Source organism: Magnolia sinica, chromosome 3 (genome assembly GCF_029962835.1).
Source record: "Magnolia sinica isolate HGM2019 chromosome 3, MsV1, whole genome shotgun sequence".
Classification (NCBI taxonomy): Eukaryota; Viridiplantae; Streptophyta; class Magnoliopsida; order Magnoliales; family Magnoliaceae; genus Magnolia; species Magnolia sinica.
This window is the reverse complement of record NC_080575.1, coordinates 61,436,384-61,449,729: the sequence shown is the minus strand read 5'-3', so window position 1 is coordinate 61,449,729 and position 13,346 is coordinate 61,436,384. Positions and strand designations below refer to the sequence as shown.

Here is a 13,346-nt window from a genome sequence, read left to right as displayed (position 1 = left end):
AGAACTGACTCTCTTTACGCATTTCAGTTCGCAGCGGAACTAAATCGCGGACCTCTGTTTCTGCGCAAGAAAACACAGAAACTGGTTGCGTTTGAAATGAATCTGAGACGAAGGATCATCCGGTCTGGTCAATCCAACCACTAGGAAGGGTCGAAATCCTTGATTCTGAAGCTAGGACGGTTTGGATCATCATCTTGGTCCCGATCTTGATCGGACAACAGCTCCGATCGTCCGGCTTTCTCGGACACACACCATGCACAAGAACCTGCACTGTGATGATCGGTGGGCCCCTGATCAGCTCTGGTAAGGAAATTCACTCCATCCAATGGATTCACGTTGAAGAACCAATCGGAGGTGGACGGTTTTGGATTGGATTCAGTGTGGCCCACGAAGTTTCTATTATGTCGTACGTCCTGCATTTGAGACTTCATGTACATGCAACATTCGAGAAAATCGGGCCGCAGATCAGGGTACGGTCAGTTTGGCCCCCTGAATTCAATGAACGGTGTGGATCATTGAATTGTATGATAATAGTGGCCCACCCGAATCCGTCCGCAAGTCACTATTGGCTTTCGCAGGCGGAATCGGATTTTTGAATCCGAGAGGGTCGGGTCAGCGGTCCTTGACCGGTCTGGATGATTCAGTGCACAGCTTCTGTGTACTCCAACCACATAAAGTGGGTCCCACCTTGATGTTTTGGAGCAATCTGCTCCATCCATTCTTTTTAACAGCCCCTGTTAGGGGTCTACACACCGGCCTCAGTGATTCTTGAGCGTTAAATCCATGCATTTAACATCTTTTTCAATCCAAGCTTCTTGAATTCACCGTACGACACAAACATGATTAAAATAGAACATTAAACATTATCATGTTCATAAAACCAAGCAATAAGTGGGGTCCAATATGTAATATTTGACTCTCAACAGTGTATGGAATGAATGTGAATCTGAATGAGGACACATGTGCATTTTATTAAGTTAACACCCGAAAACTCAGGATTAAAGTATATGTACTCAGGTGCCAATTTTCAGGGCTTTACGCAAAAGGACATGAATTAAGGTACTAAGAAAAGACTAGGTAACCTATGGTCTAACTGAAAGTATAGCCCTTGATAGTGGAATGGCATAATAGAATTATATAACCGACCCTAATTAGTTAGTATAAGGCCTAGATGATGATGATGCTTCTTAACAAAGTATATGGACTACAATTCTAGTAACAATAGGAGCCAAATTGAAAAATTAGTTAAGATTGTTAACTAAAAAGTTTTCCAAAATGATAATTTTCAATATCCTGGCTCAAGAATTCATGAGCAGAGAAATTGAGAGAGATGCTTTTTGTAGAATTGAAGTGGAATAGAGATGTGCCTAAGGAGTTTAAAGTGATCTCTGTGTATTAATCAAACTGTAAGACCCGAGGCCCCGAAATCTGGTTCGTACACTGGATAGCCGTTGGCTGTAAGTCCATTGGCCCCGAGAATGTTTTGACTGATCATAATGTTGTTCTGTTATCAATCTGCAAGCCATATTTCAACCCGATGTCTGAATTTTAAGATATGAACTTAAAATTAAACAATCTGAGAAATGATAATTATGTCCTTATTTTATCTGGTGGAGCCCCACCATCGAGTTTTCAAAATCCGTTAGGTCCGAGAGCCTAGCCGTTGTGGCCGTAGTCAAGTTATGGAGTTACTGGCGAAAACGGCATATCAATAGGACACCCGGATTGTAAGTTATATATAGATATGCATATGTATATTTTGAGAAAATATACTCAAATGACCTCAACGTTTTTAAACTCCCTGGAATACGTTAGTTCAAATTACTTAAATAATATTGTTATATTGTTACCATAAGCCTACACTTCTCAAAAACATCACAAAATACCTCTCAAACATAAATATATACATAAAAACACTCTTTCAATATCCCATTTCCAGCACTCTAATTGAGAAGAAGAAGAAGAAGAAAAGGAAATAGAAGTTGAGGTTGAGAACCAATCCTCTAATAGTTATAGGTGAGTGCAAAGATTAGGAGCACGCATATGTGTACATTGGGGTTTTCTTGAAAATCCTATTGCTGAATTTTCTAATTTCGGGATAGGTTATTGCTGAATTTTCTGTTTTAGGGTTAGGTTATTACTGGATTTTCATTTAGGGTTAGGTGATTGCTGGATTTTCTGTTTTAGGGTTAGGTTATTGCTGGATTTTCTATTTTAAGGTTAGTTATTGATGAATTTTCATTTAGGGTTAGGTGATTGTTGGATTTTCTGTTTTAGGGTTAGGTTATTGCTGGATTTTCTGTTTTAGGGCTAGGCTATCGCTGGATTTTCATTTAGGGTTAGGTGATTGCTGGATTTTCTGCTTAAATGTTAGGTTATTTCTTGATTTTCTGATTTAGAGTTAAGTGATTGTTGAATTTACTAATCTAGGGTTAGGTTATTGCCGGATTGTCTGAAGGTTCTTGTTGGATTTTCTGATTTAGTTAGTGAGATTATTAATGAAAGGTTGGATAATAGAGATGATTTAGTTTTATTTAAATTCATATGTATTGCCATCGGTTTCTCTCTGTCCCTTACAAAGTCTGCCCGCTACCTGTTTGACAAAATGTTTAAAAGAATTATTCTTCCTCCTTTTGATGTAGTTATTTCTTGAGAAAAAGCATGCTTGTAGTATGAAGTCTTATAGCGAAATGAATCCCAGATTGAAGTTAGATTGGCTAAGTCATGTGCATATCATATGCATGGTTTATAAGTGTTGTATCATTATATGATTTAGAGTGAATGATTCATATCATGGTATGGTGATCATAGTGGGTTGTGTTGCGATAGACGATGTGTCTATGATTAGTATGTGAACTGTCTAGATATATGATGCATTACATGAGACCCCAATGAGACACTTAAACTTCATAAGGAAACCACATGAGGAAGGTCATCCTTTGCTTGTCTTTAAAAATATATATATTGTTATTGTATATGGACTCATGCATATGGTGATTGTAAATGCGATGAAACATACTTTGTTATGACTTGAGTTGGACACCACACCGAAAATATAAAATTCAACTGGACATGATTAGAGGGTTCGTGGATGAAAGTCCCTAAACCCCAATTGGTACCATTAGGAGCAACCAATGCCTAGACCGGGTGCAAGAACAGAGCGTTGAAATGCCGAAATACCAAAGTAGGCAGCGACTCCCACCGACGCGTGTTGATTGGTTGAAAGGTTTGACCTGACCTGCTTATGAGCAAGCAAAGATAGGTTATGTGTGACGAGCTCGTAAATTGTTCGCTATCGTTTTTCCAAGCGACTTATGAGTTCTCGCTGTTAGGCAGATACTGAGGTTCAACACAAGTGGGTTAGATTAGTTCGGCCCATGAACTATGTAGTCCCACCTCTGTAGTTGACCACGGCAGAAAAGTCTATACAAGTGGGTAGCAATCATATGCGAGTCCCACCTTTGTTTCAGACTTTGGTGATCCAATTGGGAAATATGGAAAGTTGTGAAAACGTTGAAAGAGTATGTATGTTATAAGTGGGTAAAAGTCTCACCTCTGTATATAAAAATGATTTGGAACATAAAAAGTTGCATAATGCATTGTATCTTTATTTTATTGTTATCGATCCAGAAAGCCTGTGCATTATGTGAGCATGACATGAAACATACATTTTCATTGCACACACGCACTCACTGGGCTTAGTAGCTCAAGCTTTCATTTTTTATTTTTTTTTACAAGTGAGAGTAGGGAGCTGCAGGAGTAAAGGCTACAGACTTCAGTTGTCCTTTTTGTTTTGTACATATCAGTGTGTGTGTGTGTGTGTGTGTGTGTGTGTGTATTTGTAATACCCTGAATATGTACATCAGGTATAATAAATATGACATGGTTTATGTTTTGGTTTTGCCTTGATGTGCTCAGTTGTACACAATAATATATGTTGAATATGAAGAAATTTTGAGAAATGATACGTATTTGTCGTCTTTATTTCAGAAATCCTCCTTGAGGGGCCCCGCTTGTGAGACTTAATATGTGATAGTTGGAAGTCCCAAAATCGGAGTTCTATGGAGGCTATCAACCAAAATTTAGTGTATAGTAATCATGGATTACCAACACTAGATTTAGGGTCGTGACACAAACTAAAGTGGAAATTTTATATGATGGTCGGAAGACCATCCATACTATATGGGGCAGAATGTTAGGTAATTAAGGATCAACATGTTCATAAGACAAGTGTAGGCGAAATGAGAATGTTGAGATGGATGAATAATAAGACCATGATAGAATTAGAAAAACATGCATTTGATGGAGCTTAGGATTACACCGATAGGAAATAAGACGAGGTAACGTAGACTTAAATGGTTTGGTAACGTACAATAGAGACCAAGAACTACACCAGTTAGGAGTGAATTGATACAAGCCAAAAGGACATGAACGGAGGTAGTAAGAAAGGACTCCATGACCCATAAAACCCTTCATAAGGTAAAAATGCATTATAAGATTCATGTACCTAACCCCAAATCATTGTGGTAAGGCTTAGATGACAACAACAATGATGATAAATAATTTGGGCATAAACCATCAGTGTCCATGTAAAAATGACTCCTGCTACCAAACATGTTCATATGGTTATACATAACATAGGCCCTCAGTTCGTACAAGTGGGATTCATGGTACCGTTGGTCTGGGGTCCCATTGAGTATGGATCGTAGTGTCCTGAAAGAACCTCAAGATTGGAAGTTTACAATATCACCCTCAATGGACGGTTATTGTATTGTTTACTTAAATGTAAATTTGCAGGTCAACAGACCGAAGGTTAAGATTACTACAACTATCCACCCTCAACATGGTAGATCCCATAAACATAATGCCCGAGATCGTCAAAACATGAGCCCCATTAACATAAAGACAACACATGTCAACTAGGACTTCTAATGGATAAGATTTCTGTGGTATCAACGACATATGGCATGGCTTACCAGAGGAGACACGGATCACAAAAAGTAGCTCCATCCGTAGAGTTGATGGGCCAAAGCAAACACAGCCTCCGATTCTATCAAGCATTTACCTATCTTAGAAAGAAGTTAGAACTTAAGGTTGGGGCAACGGAAGATTGTCCACATCCATTTCAATAGACCACATGGTTTTAGTCCACAGGAGTGCTGCAACCAAACGTGCCGTGCATATGACATATGAGCCGCTGAAAAGGATGGCCTCAATTAAAGATCATTGAGCAAAACTATCAAGCTGACCTATTCATCAGGTCGACCTACTGTAGGAAACTGCAGAACGAAATGGACATGAAGTACAAATGTGGCCAGCATAATGAGCGAATCAATCTGATTTTTGCAACCAATGACTCGAGAGATGGTAACTTTGGAATTGAGATAGATTTGAACATCCCTCAGGCGTAGAGAACCGCGAGCTCTTTTATAACGGGACTTAAACAGAGGATATGCACACTAGCTTTTTTTTTTTATCACTTCGTACAAGTGGGGACATTTTGGTACAAAAATCACTGCAATTTAGATGGTTAGGATGGTCCCATCAAAGCAAATTTTCATTACTAGGCAATTAACGGTGGAGCCCACATGATACAAGGTTAGGATTGTGAGATTATATTAGATGTCTTTAGTTGTACATTTGCAATATATAGTATTAGCTTTATTCGCCATATCTATAATTTGTCAGAAATACTTTAATTAAGATTGGTTCTAATTAGATTTCATTATAAGATTTCTTTGTATACACATGTAAGTTTTTATTTAAACCTGATTTGGGGTGAAGAATAATATAGAAAAAACAATTGAAATTTCTCCGATTCCAGATATTATCATGGTATCAGAGCTACTCATTATACCAACAAGAAAAAAGCCTCTGAAATCATCCTATTCAAGTTCTCTATTTTGTCGATACTACAAACAAAAATGACATGACATAGCAAACTGCCCAATTTGACCTCCTTTACCCCCTCAGTACCAGCGACGTGGACGTGCGTTTGTGGCATCTCCTTCTGAGAAGACTGATTCTTCCTCTTTCGTATCACTCTCATTGGTGCAGCCAAATCTACTCTCTCCAGAACAAATTCAACAGATTCTTCGGGCTATGGATTCCTCAAATTCTGTAAGTAACATTAACTATACCAAAACCTGGTATATTGATTCAGGGGCTTCCAATCACATGACTGGTAAGGGTGTACATCAAGTTGAACCGAGTTGAGCTGGCCTTAGCTCGACTCGGCTCGGCCACTGGCTGACTTCAGCTCGAACTCAGCTCGGCTTGGTCTTCAAGCCTGACTGGCCAGCTCGGGCCAAGTTCGAGCCAAGATCGAACCGAGTTCGCCATTGAGGCATTTCCACAAACACCTTGACTGCACCTTCAAAATTCCTCTGTATGTGAAATGTTTAGGAAGAACAAAGATTAGCTCATCAATCATCTCCATAAATTGGATGAAAACTCTTCAAATCCCCTCATATTATAGGTTTGCTAGCCCTATGCACCTCTCCACATGCAACGCCCATGCCAATGCGGCAAGCTTCTTGTGTGTTCAAGCATCATGTAAGTTGGTTCTGCACACTTTCTAGGTTGGCAAGCATAAAGGTGCAAGTTGAGGTAGCAGCTATTCGGAATATCAACCACAGGAAAAACAGCTCGCCCAAACTAGCAAGCTTCTAACATCCGAGTCAAACTAGTTCGATCCGAGCTCGATTCGAGATGGATTCGAGTTGGGGCCTGCTCGAACTCGGCTCGAACTCATTTTCGAGCTCAAAAAATCAGCTCGACTTGGCTTGAACTCAGCTTCGAACCGAGTCAAATCGAGCTTTTTCGAGTCGAGTCGAGCGAGCTAACTGAGCTAGCTTGGTTCGTGTACAGCCCTAATGACTGGTGACATTTCTTGTTTAACTAACTATGTTCCATATAAAGGCGTGGGTTCCATCTCTACTACAGATGGTAACCAGTTATCTATATCACATATTGATTCCTTGAAAGTTTCACCTTCATCATTTTGTAATTTCTTCATTCAAAAAGTATTTTATGTTCCCAAGTTGTCTGCTAACTTGGTTTCTGTTGCCCAACTCGTTGAGAATAACTGTTTGGTATGGTTTTCTCAATTTGGTTATTTCATACAGGATCTGGAAATAGGGAGGCTGATTGAGAAGAGCCATAAGAGGCGGCGGTTGTTCCTCCTGGAGTTTGGTCCTATTGTTCTCCCATCCTTTTTTCTTCTTTTTTTTTTTACCATCTTCTAGTGACATTTCTTTTGCTAATAAGTGTTGGAAATTATGGCATAGTCGTTTAGGCCATCCTAATTCCAAAAATTTATTATCCTTGTTTAAGTCTGGTATGTTGAATGATGATATAAATATTAGTCCTAATTCTATTGATATGACTTATGTTAGTTGTAGACTTTGTAAATCTATGGCATTACTGTTTCCATTAAGCAACTCTCAAGCTACCACCCTATTTGATCTTGTTCATACTGATGTCTTGGGTCCATCTCCTATTATTACTTCTAGTGGTTCTGTGTATTATATTATCTTTATGGATGACTTTTCAAGGTACACGTGGATATATTTCATGAAATACAAGTCAGAAGCCTTTTCTTGCTATAGAAAATTTTAAGCATATGTAAAGACCCAATTTTTAAAGAAAATTAAAATTCTACGATCAGATTGTGGTGGTGAATATATTTCTTTAGAATTTCAGAACTTTCTTAGTTCCAATGGTACTATAGATCAACGGTCTTGCTCTCACATACCAGAGAAAAACGGCGTAACAGAACGCAAAAATAAGCACATAACTAAAATGGCTATCATAATGTTGAACTATGCAATTGTTCCTAAATTTTTATGGGCTAAAGTAAAATCAACAGCGGTATATTTGATCAATCGATTACCATCAAGTGTCTTGATAAATAGAAAGTCACTAACATTCCTCCTTTATGATAAAGATCCTGATTGAGAATGCCTATCGTTGATTACTATCTCTTCTTCCAAAGGTTGGCAACTAAATCAGCTTGATGTTAAGAATGCCTTCCTCCATGGGGATCTTAAAGAGAATGTCTATATAAAACAACCACTTGACTATAAATCAAAGGATCCTAAACTGGCTTGCAAATTATCTAAGGTTTTGTATGGGCTCAAACAAGCACCATGGGCATGGTTTGAAAAGTTCTATGGAGTGTTAACCCAGGTTGGCTGTTCCCAAAGTCAATATGACTCATCGTTGTTTATTCTCAAGACTAGTTCAGGTCTTGTTGCTTTATTGGCCTATGTTGATGATATTATCATAACCGGCAGTGACGTGCAAGGCATTGCCAATCTCAAATTATTACTCCACGCCTCATTTCATATGAAGGATCTGGAGCCATTAACATATTTTTTTGGGACTCGAAATATCTCATACATCTCAGGGATATCTCCTTAGTCAACGAAAATATACTAATGATTTGATCAAGCAAGCATACCTTAAAGATTTCAAGTCCTATGAAACTCCTCTAGAATTATATGTGAAGTATGGGAAAGATGATGGAGATTCTCTCTCAAATGTTATAACCTATAGGCAGTTGGTGGGAAGCTTGGTATATCTCACTATGACTCGTCTTGATATCGCACATGCAGTTCACGTTGTTAGTCAGTTTGTTACATCACCTTGTACATTGCAAATGACAACAGTTCATCACATTATTCGATATCTTCGAGGTACCCTCAATGAGACACTTCTATTTCTATCCTCAAATGATCTACAGTTATTTGCTTATTCTGATGCAGACTAGGCAAGATGTCTCATTTCATGACAATCTACTATTGACTATTGTGTTTTCTTGGGGCAATCATTAGTTAGCTGAAAACGTAAGAAGCAAACCACAATATCTCGATCCAACACAGAAGCCAAATACCGTATGATGGCAAAAGCTTGTAGTGAAATTACTTGGATCAGAGGATTGTTAACAGATCTTGGGATTCATTTGCTTTCACCAACTCCATTATATGCTGATAACCTGAGTGCTATTCAGTTGGCTTCTAACCCAGTATTTCACGAGCGCACTAAGCACATTGAAGTTGACTACCACTTTGTGCGAGAAAAATACACAACTGAAATTATCTCTCCCTCATATGATATCAGAACAACTTGTTGATTTATTTACAAAATCCATATCATTATCCCGACATAAGTTTCTCAGTAGAAAACTAATTTTGGTTCGCTCTCCCACATCAGTTTAAGTGAGGGTGTGAGATTATATTAGATGTCATTGGTTGTACATTTGTCATGTATCGTATTAGCTTTATTCACCATATTTATAATTAGTCTTGTATAGAAATACTTTAATTAGGATTGGTTGTAATTAGATTTCATTGTAAGATTTCTGTATATACACATGTAACTTTTTTATTTAAACCCGATTTAGGGTGAAAAATAATACAGAAAAAGCAATTGGAATTTCTCCGATTCCGAACATTATCAAGGATCATCCACATGCCACGTGTATTAGTGATGTGAAGAAAATCATTTTCTTGTCAAAGAAGCAACTAGGTAGGCTTTTGGCTATAGATACACAACAACATTTTACACAATCGATTGGCCTCTTCATAATTTAACACCAATCATTTTATTTCCCTTCGAGATGCCTTTTATTCGCTATTAATACAAGGGATAGGCAATAAAGATCAAGCAGTACCCTTGCCCACAAAATTCATCAGCTCCGAGGTAGCAGCTTCCATAACCACTGCAAAGTCCGTCTGTGAATACCGTCCCCTGTCAACAAGCATTATCACAAGTAGCTTACTAGCTTTCTCAAATGGTAAGGAAAATGCAACTATCCCAATCAACTACTGTTAACAGAGTGTGGAGTTTAGGCCGTCTCTCATTGCTTGTTGTGACTTGGCAGTCTAGTGGAACTAACACTGCTGCATCCTAAGCCGCATTCAATTGGGTTAGTTCACAACAAAGTGTTGGCTGAGGTTCAGTGATCCAGATCATTGGTCTGGAAGATCCTAGCCATCCAAATCCTTTTTCCCATCAGTAGACCATGTTGTTTTTCCCCCGTCTAGTTGTAGGCCACCAAACAAATGGCTGAGATCTTATAATCTGGGATTTTTTGGGGAGTCATGGTCCATCAATGTTGCTCGTTGGATAAATGGTATGGATGGCCAAGTCATGGACCTCTCATTTAAAGCATTGAGAGCTTTAGTAAACTGTGAGTTTGTTTATAATTGACATGCAGCACTAATAGATTGCAATTGTTGCCAATAAATAAATGGACCCACATTCACTTGCATGAAAAGAGAGAATGAAAAGAGACCAGAAATGGCTTTTGGACCAAGTTGCCGAAGGAAAAGCTGGGCTGGAAACGCCATGCATTATCCTAGCAACTGCTCTGGGGGTGAACTTGGCGTGTGCATTACTCTGTAGAAACACCTATTGCACACACACACACAAAAATAGTGCATAAATCTCTTGAAATCGAGGTTTGAAGTACCAGGCAATATGTGCCGATTTTGGTCCCTAGCAATCCGGTACACCCCATCTGTACACAATGTAGGTGGTGACTTGGTCGGAATCGCCCCTGATTCATCAGTATCAGGTCAATTCGAATGAATCAAAGCAGTTCATACCAAGTCAACCCCTAAGTAGGTGGTTCATGTTAGTTGTGCAAGGCCAAGGCCTACAATTGTTTTATTTGAAATCCACACCCAATTTTTTCATTGTTTCCCAAATATTTTGGGGTGTCCAATCTTCATCGTGGGCCTCAACTTATTCAGGGTTTGGATTCCACAAAAGCACCATGTTGTGTCCACAATCAGCATGACGTCAGCATTACCCTATGTTCCAGTGTCGAAATCCCCCCGGTGGAGATGGGCCACATGTATGTATCAGTTGATACACATCGATTTCAGCGGTCACCAATATGGTAAACCAATTTTTCACCCTCGTTTGAAATCCAAACAAAATCCATAAACACTGAAGTAATAGCGCACCTTTATATCTGCCCGAAGAAACAGGCTGCAAATGCAAATGGTCATTGTGTCAGTACAATAAAAGAAAACATCGGTTGTGGATAGCATTCGAAGACTCCAAATAATAAGGCAACTAGTTTAATTCTATTTTTCCTTTCTAATGCATCTACTCATAAATTAAGGGTAAAAGAATAGCCCCAACCTGCTTACTCCCATCTTATTTGATAAGTCATTGTGGCCGACATCATGATCTCTACTAAAATAATCAAAAATCTTTCTATGCAAACACGATGTATGCATAGTATCTGAACATCCATCAACTTTACTGCAGACTTTTGCAGCAAACATTGCAGCTTTAAACATTGCATCCAATTTCCATACCTATTCAGAAAAGGAAAAAACAATGTAATTTGAAAAGATTAGTTGGACATTTTTCAAAGATTAAAATAAACTCAAAAAGTGTTGGTACTATTGGCAACTAATCAACACTGATAGAATACCATTCAAATAACATTGTTTGTGCTGTGCTTACATAGGCAATGTAAGATGCATACGGCGATTTGGGTACAATGAGAAGACCAAAAAGGACTGCTAAGCCCATGCTCGTGCAGGCCATCTACATGTCAGAAAGTGTGTGGCATGCCTATGCGAGATCCAAGTTTTCCATCAAGTGGGTATTGCCGCATGATGCCCTTGCCCAAAATCAGGGTGGACTGATCAGGTGGGTTACAATATGAAACAAATGGATAGCTGACAAAACTTCAACGAGTTCTCCTAAGTATCCATTTATTTCTAGGTCCATGCAAAAGTGGACCAGCCTGACTTTTAGCCAACCTGATGGATGGATTGGATCTTGTACATCTTTGCCATGTTGGAACATGTGGTAGCAAACAGACCACCTTATATGGATGTATGGGATTAGCAAACCCTGACAAACCAATAGCAGTGCTTAAATAAACACCACAAAGCATATCACAACTTTGGATATAACCTTTTTCTACATTTGGTAAATTATACTTTTCGCTGACAGAAAAATAATAACATCAAAATTTTCCACCTTACAACTTTCAACCTCAGATAACCATCTCGTGAGTTGTGTTGCAAGAGAACATAGATCTTCTGGATTCTTCATGATCATATAACAAAAGGCTGGGTCCTTCATATCATAAGTTATTTCTCCCATGGACTTCACAAAAGGAAAAGTGAAAATATTTGTCAGTTCATATACATTAATAAAAAAAAACACAATGTAGCATGACACATCATTTTTCAAATACATTGTAAGATATGATATATTCCGTGGAGCAATATAGCATGCTATATGTATCATATGGTCAATTTATCCAATTTCTCCCATTAGGACACTCATAAAGGTACATGAATGCACATAATGGCATGAAACATTTGGCTCAAGAGAACTTGAATATCTTCCTCTCATATATGAGATGGGCAACAATAAGAAGAGGCACAATACTAGTTCCAAATATGATACTGGTGAAAGTAAGGATGCATTTTCATGCATTATCGATTTGAATGTTACCACAGTAAAGTGAAGATGACCAAAGTGTAGTTCCCTTAGCATTCATATTGCAGGTCTGAGCTCCAAATTGCAAGTACATTACTTTCAAGATGTTGAAAGAAATGTAATTGATACTCAACCTACTTCTTCACCACGCACACTAGGAAATATCATTTACTTATTTCTTAGTAAACTGAAAATGTTAAATTCACAGGTTCATCCAAATTCAACCAGAATAACGTAATAGTGTCCATTTCCAAAGTCCATTCCAAATGTCCTGCTGTAGTGGGGGCCACTTGAACTCCAAATCCACCTCACGAGTGGGCCCTGTGTCCACATCCAGTGGACCTGATCAACGGCTGGATGTCAAATAGACACCATGGTGGGTCCCAGGAAATTTTCAATGGGAAGGTGTTTAATCGCCACTTTTTTCAGCATTTGGGACCATGTTTCTTGTAGTGTGGTCCACTTGAAACCTCATTGGTGCACCACTGTTTGGGACTCTGCATATAAGGCAGCATGCAAATAAACCTCACTGGTAGACCACTGTTTCTTGTAGTGTGGTTCACTTGAAACTTGTATCTGCTTCATTTTTGGGACCATGTCTTAAAATAATCTGTAAAAACAAATGGACGGCGTAGATATGCAATACATACATGCCGTAAGAGAAAACACAAATGTCAGCTTGATCCAAAACATCGGTGGCCCTTAAGAATTTTTCAACGGTAGCCGTTCAATTCACACTGTTTCCTATGGTGTGGTCCACTTGAGCTTTGGATATGCTTCATTTTTTGGGCCACCTTCCAACCATTTTCAAAGCTAATTTTAGGGCATGATCCCACAAATGAAGCATGCCCAAATCTTAGGTGGAC

General features: G+C 38.7%; 1 protein-coding gene across 2 annotated transcripts in view; it reads right to left on the bottom strand.

The window, feature by feature from the left end:
• Positions 1–9,422: 9,422 nt before the first annotated feature.
• LOC131239956 (ATP-dependent DNA helicase Q-like 5) overlaps positions 9,423–13,346 on the bottom strand; it is a 69,576-nt gene continuing 65,652 nt past the window's right edge. The window contains exons 16-20 of one of the 2 annotated variants that reach the window (XM_058237919.1): positions 12,013–12,141; positions 11,158–11,336; positions 10,977–11,001; positions 10,301–10,416; positions 9,423–9,753 (exon numbers count right to left, since the gene is read on the bottom strand). In XM_058237919.1, the coding sequence (XP_058093902.1) occupies positions 9,666–9,753; positions 10,301–10,416; positions 10,977–11,001; positions 11,158–11,336; positions 12,013–12,141 (537 nt within the window). In that variant the 3' untranslated portion in view covers positions 9,423–9,665. Of the gene's footprint in view, positions 9,754–10,300; positions 10,417–10,976; positions 11,002–11,157; positions 11,337–12,010; positions 12,142–13,346 lie in introns of those variants that run through there. The other variant, XM_058237920.1, reaches the window with a different exon arrangement.